Source organism: Natrix helvetica (assembly GCF_964273705.1).
Source record: "Natrix helvetica genome assembly, chromosome: 7".
NCBI lineage: Eukaryota > Metazoa > Chordata > Lepidosauria > Squamata > Natricidae > Natrix > Natrix helvetica.
This window is the reverse complement of record NC_138558.1, coordinates 20144547-20162653: the sequence shown is the minus strand read 5'-3', so window position 1 is coordinate 20162653 and position 18107 is coordinate 20144547. Positions and strand designations below refer to the sequence as shown.

At 38.3% G+C, this 18107-nt stretch overlaps 1 protein-coding gene across 6 annotated transcripts in view; it reads right to left on the bottom strand.

Annotated features, from left to right (window-relative positions):
• Nucleotides 1-18107, bottom strand: part of RAP1GDS1 (Rap1 GTPase-GDP dissociation stimulator 1) — an 86586-nt gene that overhangs the window by 32762 nt on the left and 35717 nt on the right. For all 6 annotated transcript variants that reach the window (XM_081960209.1, XM_081960210.1, XM_081960206.1 and 3 more), the window contains 2 exons: nucleotides 12509-12631; nucleotides 11245-11370 (listed from right to left, as the gene is read on the bottom strand). In XM_081960209.1, coding sequence (XP_081816335.1) covers nucleotides 11245-11370; nucleotides 12509-12631 — 249 coding nt within the window. The remainder of the gene's footprint in view (nucleotides 1-11244; nucleotides 11371-12508; nucleotides 12632-18107) is intronic.

Here is an 18107-nt window from a genome sequence, read left to right as displayed (position 1 = left end):
GCATGCTTTTTTATGGTATAAGGGAACTAAAGCACATGGTTATTTTAGAAGACATTATATAAGGGAGGCTTTGCTATTAAATTGGGAGAAGGTTAAAATATTACATTACTTAAAAACTCCAGTCTGGATATCAACCATTGAAGCATTTTCATATCCAATAATATATAAAAAGGAACAAACAGTTAGATATGTTGAAATATTGAATGCAGAGGGTGAACTCAAATCTATGCAAGAGTTGAAACAAGAAGGAATAGAAATGAATTGGTATTCATATGTGCAGATACGCTCTAGATATAATGAAGATAGAAAATCAGAAGGTCTTTACAACAAAATGACTGAGCTAGACAAAATTTTAACAGGTACTGATGAAAAAGTAATTAAAAAACTATATGGATATCTATTAGAGGTTAAACTACAAGAGGAACAAGTCAAAGAAACTATGATAGCTTGGGGGGGAAATTTTGGACATGGGATTGAGTTAGAGAAATGGCAGAAATTGTGATCTCAAAATTATAAAATGACAATGTCAACTACATATAAAGAAAATCTGTATAAGATGTTTTACAGGTGGCATCTACCCCCAATGAGAATTGGAAGAATGTTCAAGAATAAGTCAGAAAAGTGTTGGAAATATCATCAGACATGGGCTCATATTACCACATGTGGTGGACTTGCACTGAAGCCAAAAGATACTGGACTAAAATTCACATGTGGTTGGAGAAAATGATACATAGACACATAGACTTTAAACCAGAGATTTTTTTTTATTGGGAATCATACCAAAAACTTACAATAAAGACTTGAAATATCTGATTATAAACGTTTTAACAGCAGCTAGAATTGTATTTGCAAAAAACTGGAAAAATGAGACAATACCAGAACTGGAGGAAGTTATTTGAAAAATAATGGAGTGTGCTGAAATGAGTAAATTGACATTTGAAATTAGAGAACAAGAAGATGAACAATTCTACAAGATATGGGATTTGTTTTATCAGTTGCTTGGTAAAAAAAACCTGGAAATGAAAAATGTTTTATTCATGTTTCAATTGAAGGAGATAAGTGATAATACAAAGATATTTTGTTGTTAAATAGATTAATAACGATACAATGAAAGACTGATATATATATGAATTGAATAATTTAGAATATTTTGTTCTAAAATGAAGGATAAGGATAATAATGAGCCTATGTATATTTGATAGATGATTGGTGACATTATGCATAATTGTAAGTAATGATGTATATCATAAAGATATCTTGTTGTTAAACAGTTTAATAAGGAAGTAATGAAAGATTGGTACATGTATGAAGTGAATATTTAGAATACTCTGTTTAAAAACGAAAGAATAACATTTGTGCTTGAATGTATGATGTACAAGGACAACAATGAACATAAGCATACTTGATGGATGATTAGTGAGACTATGCATAATCGAAAGTAGTGATGTATAAACATAAAACAGTTGGAAAATTCTTTCACACTGTAAAAATAACTAGAATGAGATAGGTGATTATATAAAGGTATATTGTTATTAAATAGATAATTAAAGATGCAAGGGAATTAGGTTTGCTGAAAAGGAAGGAATATTAATTGTAACTGAATACATGATGTACAATGAAAGTGAGGTACTTAGTTATATTTGATGGAAATTTTGCGATCGTATATGTAATTGAAAATATGGATGCACAAACGCTTGTAACCAAACGACATGCTGTATGTAATGGATGAGAGTTTTATATGTTATGTGTTGTTGGTCTTTTATGTTTAAAAATAATTTTTTAAAAAAGATACACACATAAGGTTCAACATAAAAATAGTTCATATATACGCACACATTTTCCTCTTTAGAACAAAGAAAAGGTCATCTGATTTCTGTTTTGTTTGATTATACATAAGGGTGCAACAAAATATAAACTTTTGTCGTCATAATGTTTAAGGCATTTCCATATCAAAATGCTACATACTGATTTTATTGCGATAAACTGGGACAAGAAATGCCCCTAAACCAAATGATGCAGCCTTATCTCACTGCAGCAAACACTTGGGAAGGGGGGGGCAGTCAGTTGTTGGTTTTTAATAGGAAAAAATACTGGGGATGAGCCTCAAGCTAATCTATGTTTTGAAAAGGAAGTTATAAAGATTAATCAGTAGTGTGTAGTTAAAAATTTCATATACGCTGTCTTAAGTATTCTGCAGAGAGAATTGGATAAAAAATGGTCAAGCAAGTAAGCATTCCAAGAAACTAATCCTCATTCCTATGGTTTATATTACACCAATATTCTGCAATTAGAACCATCAAAATACACATACATTTTTGTTACCATAAATGAACTGATTTTTCAGAGACTCCTTGCAATGCAAATTGTGTATATGTAAAAATAATACACAGGATGCAGATCAGAGGTGGTATTCAGCAGGTTATGACCAGTTCTAGAGAACAGGTAGCGAAAATTTTGAGTAGTTCGGAGAATACTAGTTCGTAAATACCACCTCTGACTGGCTCCACCCCCATCTATTCTCTGCCTCCTGAGTCCCAGCTGATCGGGAGGGAATGTGGATTATGCAGTAACCTTCCCCTGGAGTGGGGAGGGAATGGAGCTTTTACAGTATCCTTCCCCCGCGATGCCCACCAAACCACACCCACAGAACTGGTAGTAAAAAATTTTGAATCCCACCATTGATGCAGATATTTGCTGGGCTGTATGTAAAGCACCCAGAGATTTTTGTTCCTTATCATATGATATACAAATCGATACAGAACAAATCAATTGCATATGATAGTTAAAGGCTAGGTGGACTCTATGAGGTCTTATAAATAACACAGATTGTTGTTTAAGGGTTGACTTTCCCTTTAGCCCCCCTGAGTCGCTTCCTCCTTGCAGAAGCTGATCAGGTGACGTGAATTAAATCTGCCCACAACACTGTTTATTTACAGAAATGGAGGGTGAGAAAATTCACCTGTGCCTTTTTGGATCCACTTAATCTAAAATTAACCAAAATTAATTCGGGGGAGGGAAACTGCCAGAATGCTGATTCTGTGACTATGTTCCAGCAGTCTTCATTCTTTAAGGAAGGACAAACCGCACTGTAAATTCAGGGTGTCACAATTCTAATTACCGTCTCTCTCTCTTCTCCATGCATGGAGAATTGCCTGCTAAATATACCCACCATATCCCAGTCAAAACAAGTTTGGAACATGTTGTTTTGTCTTATTCTCTGTTTGTCTATTACCTTGTCAGCAGCGAAGTAAACTCCCACGTAAAACATTCCCAGTTTCTGTAATAAATTGGAAGGTGTTGTTGCCTTTTGAAATAGACTACAGTATATATATATATATATATATATATATATATATATATATATATATATATATATATATATATATATATATATATATATATATATATATATATATAAAATAAAATAAAATAAAATAAAATAAAATAAAATAAAATAAAATAAAATAAAATAAAATAAAGCAAAATGTTCTGCTGGCTGCAAAGCTAACAAACAAACACTCATCACACAGTTTGCATCAGGACTGTTCTCAATAGGTTTTCATTAAAAACAACGAAAGGTGAAACGTAGCACGGTCCTGTTTGGGTAAGAAAAGCCAGGCATAAAAGTATAGCATTTATACATACAAGGCTGCTGCCCTTACGCTGGCTGAACTTGAAAAGCTAAGTGAGGTTGCATCTGATTAATATTTGGAAAGGAGATCACCTGGAAATTTCAGGCTGTAAGATAAATGGGGAAGTAAAAATAAAATCCCCGAGGCAATAATAAACCATTTCTGTACCACTACCAAGAAGGAAAAAGCAAAGATTGCCCAGGAAGCCACAAAGTGTGGAGATGACAAAGGAACTTTACTTTGCCAGTCTAATCTTTCCTGTAAGAAGATTTAGCAATTCAATGGCAATGTCTAAATTTTAATTTTTAATCAAACATGCATGCTTACTCTCAAGACTGTTTTCCTTTGAAATAATGTAAAGCCTTAGCGATGCCGTTATGAATAACCTAAATTTTATACAAGTAGGTTTTGTTAATGAATTTCACAAATTGGTCACAATATTGTAATTTACAAAATGTGAAGTCACATTTCTAAGGCAGGGGTAGGATTCAGCCGATTCGGACCGGTTCGGGTGAACCAGATGCTAATTTTACATCTGGTTCGCTGAACCAGTATTTGCAAGGACTGGCTGGCCCCTCCCCCTGCCCCTCCCAGGAGTCTCAACACAAACCGTTTTGGATGAAGGTAAGTGCAGGGCCCATGCAGAGACTCTGGGAGGGCAAAAAACGGGCCTCCCAGAAGTTCCAGAAGTCCGGAAATGTTCCCGTTTCTGGCCTCCGGAGCCCAAAGGAGGCCATTTTTGCCCTCCTGGAGGCTCAAGGGAAGTCTCCGGAGCCTGGGGAAGGCAAAAAAATGGGCCTCCTGGAAGTTCTGGAAGTCTGGAGACAGGTCTGTTTCCGGCATTCAGGGGAGGCCGTTTTCGCTCTCCTGGAGGCTCAACAAAATACTCCAGAGCCTGGGGAGGGAGAAAACTCCCCCACACCATGGTGAAGGAAGCCAAGTGGGCCACGCCGACCATGGCCACACCCACCCAGCAACCGGGCGCTAAAACTTTTGAATCCCACCCTGTTCTAAGGGTAACAGTTCAACAGTAGGCAATTAAAAATTTTAAACATACATTTTGTATGTTTAATTAAATACTGAAATAAGATTAAGAATATATATCCAACATGTACCTACTCTGTCCTGTATTCTATGTAGTACTTCAAAATGAGCCTCTTCTTTTTTTGAGCTTTCCTTGGACAGAACCTTCCTTTTCTCCATATTGCACAAATGACAACTAGACTAAAGCCCCAATGGCAACTGGGCCTACGCTTGCCTCAACCCCACTTGTGCTAACTTTGCATTAATTAAATTTTAGCTCACATTAAATGTGACCTGGTATGAATTTAATTAATTGCACTAAATTGAATTTTGCATTATTCAAACTCACAACCTGTTCTGACCCCCCTTCCTCCTTTGCCCACACAGAACACGCTCCGGAACAGTACAAGGTAACAAGGTTTATTGCCCAAACAAACAGAAGGTTCCGTGGCAGTAAACCACCAAGACAAAACTCACAAAAACAAAACACGAAAGCAGCTATCCAGCTTGCTAGAATTCCAGACTAGAACTTCTGGCATAAGTCCTCTGTTGACTGCTGCAAAGGGCGTATGCACAGTCAACCCTTTTATAACCTGGAGAGGAGCCTCCTGATCAGCAGCTGAGAGCTCTTACCGCCGATAATTACGCCCACGCTCCTTGCATCTATGGGCGTGGCGATAACGAGCGTCAGGAACTCCCTGTTCAGCTCTGACTCACTGTCTCGTGACTCCTCCCCACTGCTCCAAAGCATGGCATTGGGAGCCCCCCTCCTCTGGCTCTCACCACTGCTCCATGCCTCAGGCGCCTCCGGGTGGCCGACCAGACTCTCCGATCCCTGCTCAGCGTCGGAACCCGGTCCAGGGTCCTCCACCTCCTCTTGAGCCGACTCATAGGGAGCCTCACTCTCGGAGTCTGGTGGCAGCGGCAACGGCTCCTGCTGGGCCACAACACAACCTATCTATATATGAATTTAAAATTTGAAAACTTCTACCTTTACTCCTTATTAGGGGTGAGGGGGAGATCAAATCCTGATGATACTGAGAGGTCTACCTGAACTCCTAACCAACCAAGTGTCACTGATGTGTTGTCCTAGGGCTAATAGATTTAAGGTCTGGAAGGGGTGGGTTAGGATCAGCCCTAGCAGGACTCAATGGCTCTAGTTCAAAGATCAGCTGTGTCTGAATATTTGCCATCTGTAGTTTTCAATGGGTTTATTGCAATTGCTGCAAACTAGGAAGTCTCCCTGAACTCATGATACTTGCTAGAAGAGCAGCTGGCAACCATGACCAGGAGGGCTTTTGCACAAATATATCTAGGGCACCAATTGCACCTTTCCAAGTCTAGCATACTCTCACTGTCACCCACGCAGTGTCACCTATGCCTAATTTACTTTTCATTCACATTAATATAATGCACTTACACTGAGCTTTAAATCCACTTAGGTGATACAGAAACAGAAGTACAGGAGAAACAAGAGTACATTTTTGTACAACCATTTAACAGCTCTGTTCTATGAGCTGGTTACCAATGTGCTTCTGAATTCAAAGTAAGGTATGATGATCTATAAACCCTAAAGAATGTATGAGCCAACTTTTGTCCTATGATCAGGCAGGATGGATAGGCTTTGGGCGTCATGATTAAAAACAGTGCCATCTTGTGGAATGCCAGAATCATGACATTCTATCACTGCCTCCACCCTCTGGAAAACAACCGTTACCTGGCACTAACTTTGAAAACCCAGGTTTTTAGAGATTATATAAAGGACAGCAAACAAACTAGAGGACAGTATGCTTGTGGCCCTGACTGGTGGAAAACATTTTTCTCCCCAATGTGCTTTTCACCTGTGTGGTTTATATTGGTTTTTATGCTGTTTTAACTTTGAAAATCACTGAAAGTCTTGGATTTAATATTCTAACAATCTAAATAAATAACAGCTTGTCAACATATAACATATAAAACATATAACAGTATAAAAGCTGTCAAGGCCATTCACAGTGGCGACCTTTTTATACTTCACTGTGATTTTTTTGAGTTTTGACTACAGGATCATAAATCACTGTATTTGATGAAGTTTCTTCTCTTTCTCTAAGATAAAGGTAAAGGTTTCCCTCACACATATGTGCTAGTCCTTCCCGACTCTAGTGGGCGGTGCTCATCTCCGCTTCAAAGCTGAAGAGCCAGCACTGTCCGAAGACGTCTCCGTGGTCATGTAGCTGGCATGACTAAATGCTGAAGACGCATGGAATGCTGTTACCTTCCCACCAAAGGTGGTCCCTACTTGCATTTTTACGTGCTTTCAAACTGCTAGGTTGGCAGAAGCTGGAACAAGTTAACGGGAGCTCACTCCGTTACACGTTAGGGATTTGAATCGCTGAACTGCCAACCTTTCTAATCGACAAACTCAGTGTCTTAGCCACTGAGCCACTGCGTCCCTTCTCTTTCTTTAGGACAGCCTTTAAGCAATAGGACATAATTATTGTATTTCTGAACTTGCTTCAAAACATTCATGGGATTTTGCTTTACATACAGGTTTACGTATTTTAATTTTTTAGATGCTCTTCATGCTCTATGTACTGCAAATATTCTGCTCATAACCACCTTACTGCAAATTATGGGGATCTACTAAATCTGAACAGTTTTAAGTATACCATGAGCCGTGAAGTAGACAAGAAGATAATCTCCTCTTTCTCAAACACATTTTGACCCAGATTCTGAATTATTAACTGCTTACCTATAGTACAGTAGGTTATATTAAAATTGCTGAAGATGAATACATGTAAGAGTAAAGCAATGATAATCAACAGCTGGAATTCAGGCAGTAAACTGGATTATTTGACAGACATACTAGGGATTCACCACTGACTTAACTATCTTGCTGCCATGTAATCTACCATGGCAGACATATAACTTGCTAAGCCAATGGATGGATGAGTAGAGATCTCTGTTTTTTCTTGTAGATGGAGCAAGGGATCATTTTATTTTTTTCCACTGTTGCAATGGAATGATAAGATAAACAACAGTATATAATTATTTTCTTATCATACAAAATAAACAAGAAGCTCTTTATTGGAATTGCCAGTAGAAGATGTATTTCAAAAATAAATAATACATGATCACTAGCATTTTGCTGCCACGTTCACTAGGGGACAATATATTTACCACATTTAAAATCAAGCTGTGACCAGAACAACCTCTTTATAATTTCACTATTAAAAATGATGCCATTTTAATTAATGTAGTATTTCATTGCTATCTTGGCAAAGAAGAAAAATAATATTAATTGCCAAGGGACTCTTAGCAGCCAGTCAACTCACTATATCCTCATAACTGCTAACAACATAGCTTTAGCTCCTACGTACCACATCAACAAACTTCTAATTGTTATAGAATACCAACCCTTTTATAACTTTAGACATTCATGAATGGGTCTCTCACGTTAGATATGAATGAACAGAGCTATTATGAATCATATAGAAAGCAACTATTAACAAAAAACACTGAGGAAAAGTTTCTCCCAGGGAGCTCCTGGGAGTGTGGAGAAATTCTCCCTGCTCCCTCAGTAAGACAATAAGTCCCCTGACAATACTTTGAATAATTTGGAATATCCAATTAACCAGATCGAATTATCAGAATTAATAAAAACTACCTCACATGAGCCACAGCTAGTGCTTGGACCAAAGACTGAGGGAATTGGGAGCCAGGAGGGAAAGGAGGATACTTAAGAAAAATCCCTCAGTCTCTGGACCAATCAGGCTGTAACAAACCTGCTGTAGCCCCTCCCACCAAAGCTACTGGAAAAACTAATTTAGACTTGGCAAAAATTCTCTACTTCTATTTTTCTTATTCTCATTTTGCACAAATAAGGAAATAATAATTTGCTTGAAGCATTCACTGTTTATTTTATAGGTTAGAATGCAGTATTGCAGGCTAATTCAGCTCACTGCCAGAAGTTCAATCCTCAACGGCTCAAGGTTGACTGAGCCTTCCACCCTTCCAAAGTTGGTAAATTGAGGACCCAGTTTGTTGGGGCAATATACTGACATTGTAAACTGCTCAGAGAGTGTTGTAAAGCACTATGAAGAAGTATATGAATCTAAATGCTATTGTTGTTGCTATTCCCATTTGATGTCATAATCATAATCATGATGTGATATCTAAATATGCTTCTACAGTGGTAATTAAAATATGCCTCTATAACTATCACACAATATGTTGTGTATGACTCTAAATGATAATCAAAATAAGAAAACAAATAACAACAAAATAACCAAGAACAAAGATGTAGATATCATGCTCATGTTTGTAAAAAATATATATATTTCTGAATTCAGAGAGTCTGTATGCTTTTTTATATATTAGGAAACAATGGTTTCATCTGTAGACAAATATAATTATGAAACACAATTCTACATATTAAAACACACTGAACATCAGCTGCAGTTTTATTCTTGTTCTGATGTTACAATTTTATATTTTGGCCTTCTAAGTATTTACCAACCTGTTCCATTCACAATAAAATTATTTCAGCATATATTTTTTGTGGTTCCTTTCTTTCAGCAAGATACACCCCTAATCCAGGGGTGTCAAACTCAATTTAATTGAGGGCTACATCAGAGTTGTGTTTGACCTCGGGGGTGGATGTGGCTTGGGTGGGTGTGGCCAGTTCAGTGTCATCTGTGTTGGGGGCACCTGTGGTGGCCAGAGTGCTCTGCCAGCAAAAACAGGCTTCCGAGCTCCATTTTCAACTGCCATGGCCTCCTGCAACTCTCTGCAAGTGAAAATGGAGCTCGGGAGGGCAGCGTCCGCCATCTGTTTTTGCTGGCAGAAGCACCGCAAGCCGGTCCTTCGGTGATTCCAGGGCGGCCCTGTTTCCTTCCAAGGAATGGCATTTTCCCCTCCAGAAAATTTATATTGCTGCCTGCTTGCAGATGGCAATTCAAGGCGGCTTACACAAATATAAAAACATCATATAAAAAATAAAATAAAATAAATAAAATAATAGTCCCCCACTCCCCATCCTGGCGACAACACATATTCATACAAACCATGGGCTTGTAATGGGCTCCAGCCCGCTCTGGGTTCCCCAGGCATATTATCTGAGATTGTAAATTTGCCACTAATATTTAGTGCATGTTATCTAAAATTACCAGTGGAAACACACCCTTTGTACATATGACTGGCTCTTTTTAAAAGCATCCAAACTAGCATTCATGGTTATGCACATTAATGTCTATGCACATTAAGGTATAGGGCGGCTGAACTAGAGATGAAACGACATTAAAAGACTATTTATTTTACTATATTTCAAGGTGTATTGAGGTCGTAGCAATCATATATAATTTGAGATTGATATTAAAAATGTATAACATGAATAGCCCTTCCTCATTATTAACAGAAAATATATCTCAGTAGCTAGGAATAACCTTTTAACTTTTCAGGATATTAAAAGCATTAAAAATTCAATAAAAACAATCCATTTATCTGAGTTGATGTTTATGATTTGTCAATATTAATAAAATATTAATACTTCAAACAGGTTGTCTTTGCATTTTTAATAGTTGTCGCATTGAAGTAGATAATTCATGTGTCATTTTTTAAAGAAACACTATGCTGATTATACTACATAGATGTCCTCCTTCAGTATTATTTCCATAGATATAATAGACCCATTGTTAAAAACTTCAATTTCAATATTTCTTCTAAGACTGATCATAAGGTGTAATTTTTCTTTTGGAGCCATAGCACATGGGAAGAAATTATAGTAAAGCAACAAAAATTCATCAAATCCCATTTTGTTGCTCCATGTTTTACAACTAAAGAAGCAGAAATGACAATAAAAGCATATGCAGAAATACACATGAGAATCTAGATTCATATTTTGTAACATCACATACAATGATCAGTGGGAACCTAACTATGGCAAATTCCATCCAGTTTTACTTCGTGAGTTGGAGTAAAACTACATTGCATAACTCTACTGATTTATTCATAGAAATAAAATTTGGCAAGTCTTCCACTACAGAAAACTGTTAAAACAAGTAAACACACAAGACAATTTCTATACCCCTGTCTTCAGATCCTTAGGCTATTTGTCAAGGACTTGCTTGCTTCCATTTAAACTAATAAAAAAAAAACCTGTCATCTAGGTCAGGGGTCTCTTTGCTGGCTGAGGAATTCTGGGAGTTGAAGTCCTCAAGTCTTAAAGTGGCCAAGGTTGGAGACCCCTGATCTAGGATAAGTTTATTTGTGACAACACTTGCTAATGTTACCTGACTCAGTGGTTTTTTCCCCCCAACCCCCACAACTTTAACCTTAGACTATCTACTGTTGACCTCACCCCATTCCTAAGAGGTCTGTAAGGGGCGTGCAAAGTGCACCAAAGTGCCTACCCTCCCTGTCCTAACAACCCCATATATTGGTATTCATTTCATGTATTCATAATCTTCTATATACTCATATCTATTATCTTATACACGCTTGACCAAACAAACAAACGTCTCAGGAAAATTTGCACAAAGGCCGTCAACAGCACTATAGAAAATGAATATGTATGGTTTAAGAATAAAAATATTGATCTTTGAAGACTTACGGCTGTCGTAGCATATGTTGCCCAAGGCACGCCCTGTTTGAAGAAGCACTTCCTGATCTTTACAGTTTAAGAGCTGAACCAAAGGTGGAATCAAGCCAGCATCTACACATGGATTCCGCATAAACTCTACAAGCCATGGAAAGAGAAACGAAGATCAATTAAAGACTATTACCAGATCATGTGTAACTGACCGATTGGAGGCCAAGTTGTGATTTTAATATAGATTTTATCTGCTATTCATTATTTTATTCTAGAAATTTTAACTGGATATTCTTGGAGTGTTATTTGTTCTGGCCTCTGGTCTTTGACAATAAATTTGTCAAAGATATCAACTAAGATGAAAGACTATTGCCTAAGGATTATTTAATGGTAAGTTTGAAACAGCTGTTGTTTTAAAATGAAGTTTAAAATTTAAGCACCGCTAGACCCTCCTGTTTAGATAAAATGAGGATCTCTTATTCCTTTTTCATATCTGAAAATCCTGCTCATCCCATTATTTTCAGTGAGTCTAGGTATGGCTAACTCCGAATCCAACTCATAATAATTTACTGCCTGAAAAAGCTTGGGGGAATTTTCGTTTTGAAGTATGATTATTACTCGCTAGGCTTAGAGTATACACCTTGACAGTAGAGTAGGGTCTGTAAAGCAATAAATGTTTAATGTGCTCTGCATGCAAAATGAAATGCTAATCTTTGCACGCCTTCCATAAAAGGGTAGATTTTAAAGAATGTAATGAATATGCAGCTTGCATAAGGTTGGGAATTTATTTTTTATGACCCTAAGAACTCCTAGGAATTGTACTGCTACATTTTGGCAATAAGCCAGTGATTAATACCAATGCAATTGCCCATCTTTTGGGGCTGGAAAAAAAAGGAAAATCTGGTGCATGTGCCTTGTTTAGATTTAAGACACCAAAAAACGTGACCAATTCCACCTCATATCCTTTATCTCTAAGGTGCATGGTGGCACAGTCTTGTCTTTGCTATCATTAGAATACTTCCCACATTATCATGACATGTTCAGCTGCTATTTGTATTTAATGCACGCTCAATTCTTGCAAATAATACACATTTCTGAAAGTATGTTCTTTTGGATGGCACTAGTTACTAGTATAACATGAAGATAGAACTAAACAAAAACAGTGGAGAGACAAAGAAATGGAAACATCCATAAAATGAAAACTTAAAAGAAGTAAAACATACTGACAACGTGAGCTGCAAAACTGAAGATGTTCCAGCAAAAAAGGCTTTGTGGAAAACCTCACCATTTTTAGCTACTTCTGCTATGACGTTAGCTACTTTTGCAGTGCAGGAAGACTGAGGAGTCAATAGGCTTGCAAACACCGGGAGAATTCCACTTTTCTGGATTTTTTCACTTGTCTCAATATCTGAAAAGAAAGATATACAACACAAGATTTTGTGAAAGGAGATCACTGTCAGCTCTTTTAAGATTGTCTTCACCAGGAAACAGACTCCGCAAGAAAACCAGATATAAGCTTTATTAAGAGGCTATATTAACAAAATATGGCAAATCTGATTGGGTTTTTCTTCGCCTCCTTCTTATACCCAAGCGAGTGAGGAGCCAGACTAAATCTTTCCTGAAATTATCTCCTTTCCCAGGGCTTAAGGAATGCTTCTGCTTTTTGTTTATGTAATGATTTCTGAATATTTCCCTTTCCATGACTCTGCAATTATTGAAACCTCTCCTCTCCTTGTCTGTCTGTCTTCCATCCATCCATCCACCCACCCATCCACCCACCCTACCTTTAAACACAATGCTACTTTATAACCCACTGGACTCTTTGTACCGCAACAGAAGCTTTTCCAGAGAAAAGAGAGGGCTGCTTTCCCTCTCATCAACTTCAATCATTGTAATGAAAAGTACTAAGAAGGTATACCAAAACCTATCTGCAGAAAAGTCTCCCAACTTATCATTGCAGAAATAATAACAAGTGTCTTAGTTGGATCAACATTATTATTTATCTATGCTAGCTGATGAGAGCTAAATAGCTTGAAATGGATCCATACTAGTCTCCCTTTATTTATTTATCAGCACAAATACAACACAAATATAAAAAGGCAACATTAAAAATAAAAATATGGGTTTCTGTCTGGATGGTTTTCTGTGATGAGCCGAATGACAGAAAGAGGGAGTAGTGAGCTCCCTCCCATATTTGGGCATACCAGGGGTTGTAACACAGATACATACCCATTTCCCTGGCTTAGCTGATAAAGGAGGAGAGCCTGTGGCTTAGTGGCAATTACATCGGCCTAATAAGCAATACAGCCCTGGTTCGAATCCCAGTAAGGGTATGGCTAGCTGATGAGAGCTAAATAGCTTGAAATAGATCTATACTAGTCTCCCTTTATTTATTTATCAGCACAAATACAACACACACATATTTATTTATTTATTTATTTATTTATTTATTTATTTATTTATATAAACAGCTGTGTGTGTCTTTGTATGTTCCAGCATAACTCTGGAACGCCCCAAGCAATTTCAACCAAACTTGGTACACAGATTACTTACCCTCTGGAAACAAATACTGTGGTGGTAAAACACCCCTAACACCCCTCAGGGTGTTGTTAAGAGCCTGTTGTGCCTTAGAACGACTTCTACTGTACTGCCTTAAATGGCTTCTACTGTACAGCACCGTGGAGTCGCCATGGTAAAGGCTTCACAGTACTCTACAAGCGGGCTCCCTCTGGTAAGGGGAAAAACCCAACATTAGAAATTGTGGTGATGTTCGTGGAAGGAGGGTTGGGATAAATAAATACCCAGGCAGCGCCAGGTTGTCAGCTAGTAGACACATATTTAAAGAGTGGTCAATGTATCAATCAAAAAGCAGGTAAAAAAGGCTGGTTCTCAAAAAAACCTCATGAGTTCTCATGAGATTTCAAACGACTTTACTATTCTACTTATGAGATGTGAACATCTTGTAAGATTAGGCAACTAGGCATTTATAGCCATCATGAGTCTTAGCCAAGGAATATCTCCATCTGAACACAAGTTTGAGGGAAACATATAGATGGTAACACTCCTGGAAATATAAAATCTGTATGAAGCCTGCAATTCTGCTCCCAAAGCCACAAACTCAGTGAATGACTTTGGATATGCGTTATCTCTCTCTGTCTTAAAACCTCCACTTCGTTAATTTAAAGAAGCCAATATCGGATGCTACTATAAGAATTACAGAGATAAAGTATAGCTAACATTTTAGATAGGGGGGGAAATGTTTATTTTTAACAACCAGAATAAAAATAGTGTATCAGGGCATCTGTCTACCAGAACGTCAAGAAATAATTTGAAAACAAAATTAGGATGCTTTGCTTTATAAACATAATCTGTTGAAAAATACCTTAAAAATGCTGGAAGCTAAAATTGCATTTACTGTATTCTACTTACAAAAAAGACACAAAACCGTAAAAAAAATGTTTTTGCAGACTCCAGCCTGCTTTAAATAATATGTCATTTTTCTTCATTTCTTCTACAAAGTCAAGACCAATGTAACAACTCTTCATTTTAAGTTACTACTGTTTGTTAACGTGTCCATATTGTGACCAGGACATCCATTTCTAGCTTTTTGGGGGGAGGGAGGTAATCAAAATTCTGCCTAGTGCTATTGTTTTACTAAGTTCACTTCTGAAAACGGTTGCCTAATCTTATCTTATTTCATCATACCAGAGATCAGCTATGACATTGCTGGTGCTCTGGCTTTAATTAAACTTGGAGGAAAGGGAAATGGCCAGGTTTTTCATCGTTAATTTAAGAGAATCAACAGTGATCAATATTTCCGGTTCCTTGTCAGCCCTGCAAAAATATTTATCCACAATAATTCATCAATATAATAGAATCTGACATGCCCAACAGTACTACCTGTTGAATATATCCTCTACTTCAAATCATGTCACAAAAGTTGTGAATGCCTTAGCATGTGAAATGAAGAATATAGGAACAAGCATGATAATCACATTAAATGTAACAAAAAATATTCCATATTGCTCATAGCCACTGCAATACAAAACCGCAGTACAAAAATTTGCAGATACGAACTAAGGATATTAAGGTATCTAACTATCAGCATGTTTACCCTTTTGAATTTCCATCCAGGACAATTCACTTTTAAGAGCCAAGTATTCTTCCATGTATTATTTACTTTTCAATTTACTTAATATACCAGGGCTGTCAAATTCCCAGACCGCGGGCCGGACGAGTTACATGCTGGTCATGCCCACGCCCAGTTTAGCGAAGGGGAAAAAAGTCCTCATATATCACATGACACTGCTGTAATGATGTGAGTTTGACACCCCTGGTATATACCACAATTCAATTGCTTTTAAATTTGCTCTTAAAACTAGCTAGACAAGCTGTGCTCCATTGGGCCATTTCATAGGGGTTTGCAAAAAGTGCCATGCAGATCAGGAGAGGTGCACGGAGGCAGGATGTGTCAGTTAAGGGCGTATAACAGGTGCTGCATGGGTCATGGGGGCGGAAGAGGTTGGGGAAGGTGCATGTGTGGGTGGTACAGATTGGGGGAATGCGTATGTGGTGGTATGGGCCAGGAAGGGTGCGAGGAGGTTCATTTCTTCCTGCTTCTCCCTTCTCTTTCCAGCAGGCAGGTCAGTGGCTGCTACTGGGTGGGGGAAAGAGTAAGGGATTGCGAGATTGGCTGGGAAAGTGTCATGGAACACTGGAAGTGAAGATCACATGACCGCAGCAGCAGCCCAGCAGTGCAACAGCAACGTAGCATTCAAGTAACCACAATTTCCCCAAATTTTATCCTCTTGGGAGTCATGGGTCCTGGAATTTGGATACATTCCATAAGTTAGCTCATTTGAAGTACCTTGGTTCAAAAAGTGTTGCCCTATGATGCATTGTTTTGCTCAGTTAAAGGTCCTAATAACAGGAGTTCAAGCAATATATGGATAATAAAACAATAAATTCACCTGGAGAGAAATAAACAGCATCAAAGATAATGTAACAAACAACATGAAATAGAATTCCTTGACATAACAGAAGATACTACAAAAAGGTATAATTTTAGTCTACTATCCTTTTCTCCAATTCTTCAAACTGTTTGTGACAATGTTGGGCTTTATGGTAAAGCTATTATTTTATTTAGTTGAAAACTGAACTAGTGAGGCCAGAAAATAATGTACTATGACTCTGAAGACATTAAAAGCGACTATAACTCTAAACAGGAGAGGGGAAATCTTACCATACTTGTCACTTGCACAAATTAAATGTGCAAAGCTTTTATTTTCAACACCAAAGATTCCCCAAACCTGTTACAGGAATTATGGTTATTCGAAATGCACAATCACCCAATGTCACCCATGCTCTTCACTGAATGGCTTTTTTGTTTAACACAACCTAAAACTAAAGCGACTTAAAGTTGAGAAAGCTCTAGCAGAAAATTTCAGAGAAGAGGCTTTACTGATTTAGTAGATTTTGCACAAATTTAAGAGACGAGGCAAGGTGTCATTTTACAGAACAATCAATACTACATTCATTATTGCAACAAAGTCTAAAATTGGCAAGGAAAGGAGTGTTTTGTTTTGGAGGGAGGAACTAGAGGGAGCAAGAACATTCTGAATCAGCTTAAGAATGTCTACTTTGGGTCTGCAAATTAAGGTTGGATCCCCTTCCCACAACTTTTTTATTATGTTTTCTTTCTAACCACAAGCTTTTCTCTTAATGAAGACTGGTGATCATTTTTCTTGTCAAATCCACTGTCGCAACATAGAAAAGCTTTCAAATTTTGAAACCGAGCGTGATGCATTCAACTTAAACTGATTAAGAATAGATCAGAATCACATTCCGGATAAAAGCTAGCACATTTGCAGCCCAATAGTATTTTTTTTTACATTAAAGCAAGATTCTACTCTACTTCCTAATAAAATTCAAGGACCATTTATACTGTTGCAATGTATGTACCCTGTTTTCCCCAAAATAAGACCTTTCCGGATAATAAGCCCAAACACGCTTTTGAGCACATGCTCTAAAATAAGCACTCCCCCAAATAAGTCCTCCCCTAAAATATGTAAATGCATGCGCATCCAGTCACTGTCATTTCCTGGAGGGGAAAGGGAGGAACATGCCCCAGCCATCCACACGGAATGGCCTTGCGGAAGCCGCTCCCATAAATCCTAGCTCCCGCACCCTTTCTCTTAGTGGCAGCCGCAAATCTCTAGACTTAACAAATAATTTGGTCGCAGCAAGTCCAGCGACGCTAGGGTTGGCAAGAGTGTGCCAGAAACAGAAACCGAGCCTCCGGCCCTCTCTGGATCAGCTGATCCGCAGGCCGAGGTTAGGGGGCCTTCTGTATCTCAAAAATAATAAGACTGTTGAGTACTGAGGAGTCTGGCCAGCAGAGGGCGTTTGGAGGAAGCCCTCTGATTGGCCAAGGCGCGCGCTCCAACCGGCGGGAGATTTCAAGAGTTTCTATTGGTTCTACCGGCTGACAGCTGTAAGTATAAATAGCTGTCAGCCGGCTCGCGTTTTGTCCGTTGTCAGTAGCCTGTTCTTAATAAACCTCGTTGAACTGACCGCTGCCTCAGTCTCCTCACTACAGATTTAACACTGGCGACGAGGACGGGCGACACGGACCCCTTCATTGTGCCACCAATGGCTACCTCCGCCGCTTTTTCGCCTTTCAGGCCAGAGGCTGAGGCTTGGGAAGCGTTTCTAGAGAGGTTTGACTGCTTCCTCATAGCCCATGACCTCATCAATCTCTCTCAGGAGAGGAAACGCGGCATCTTCCTAAACTATTGTGGCGCGGAAATGTTCGCCACTGCTAGGGCTCTGGCTGCTCCAGAACCAGCAAACTCGCTGCCGTGGGAAGACCTGATGACTCGCCT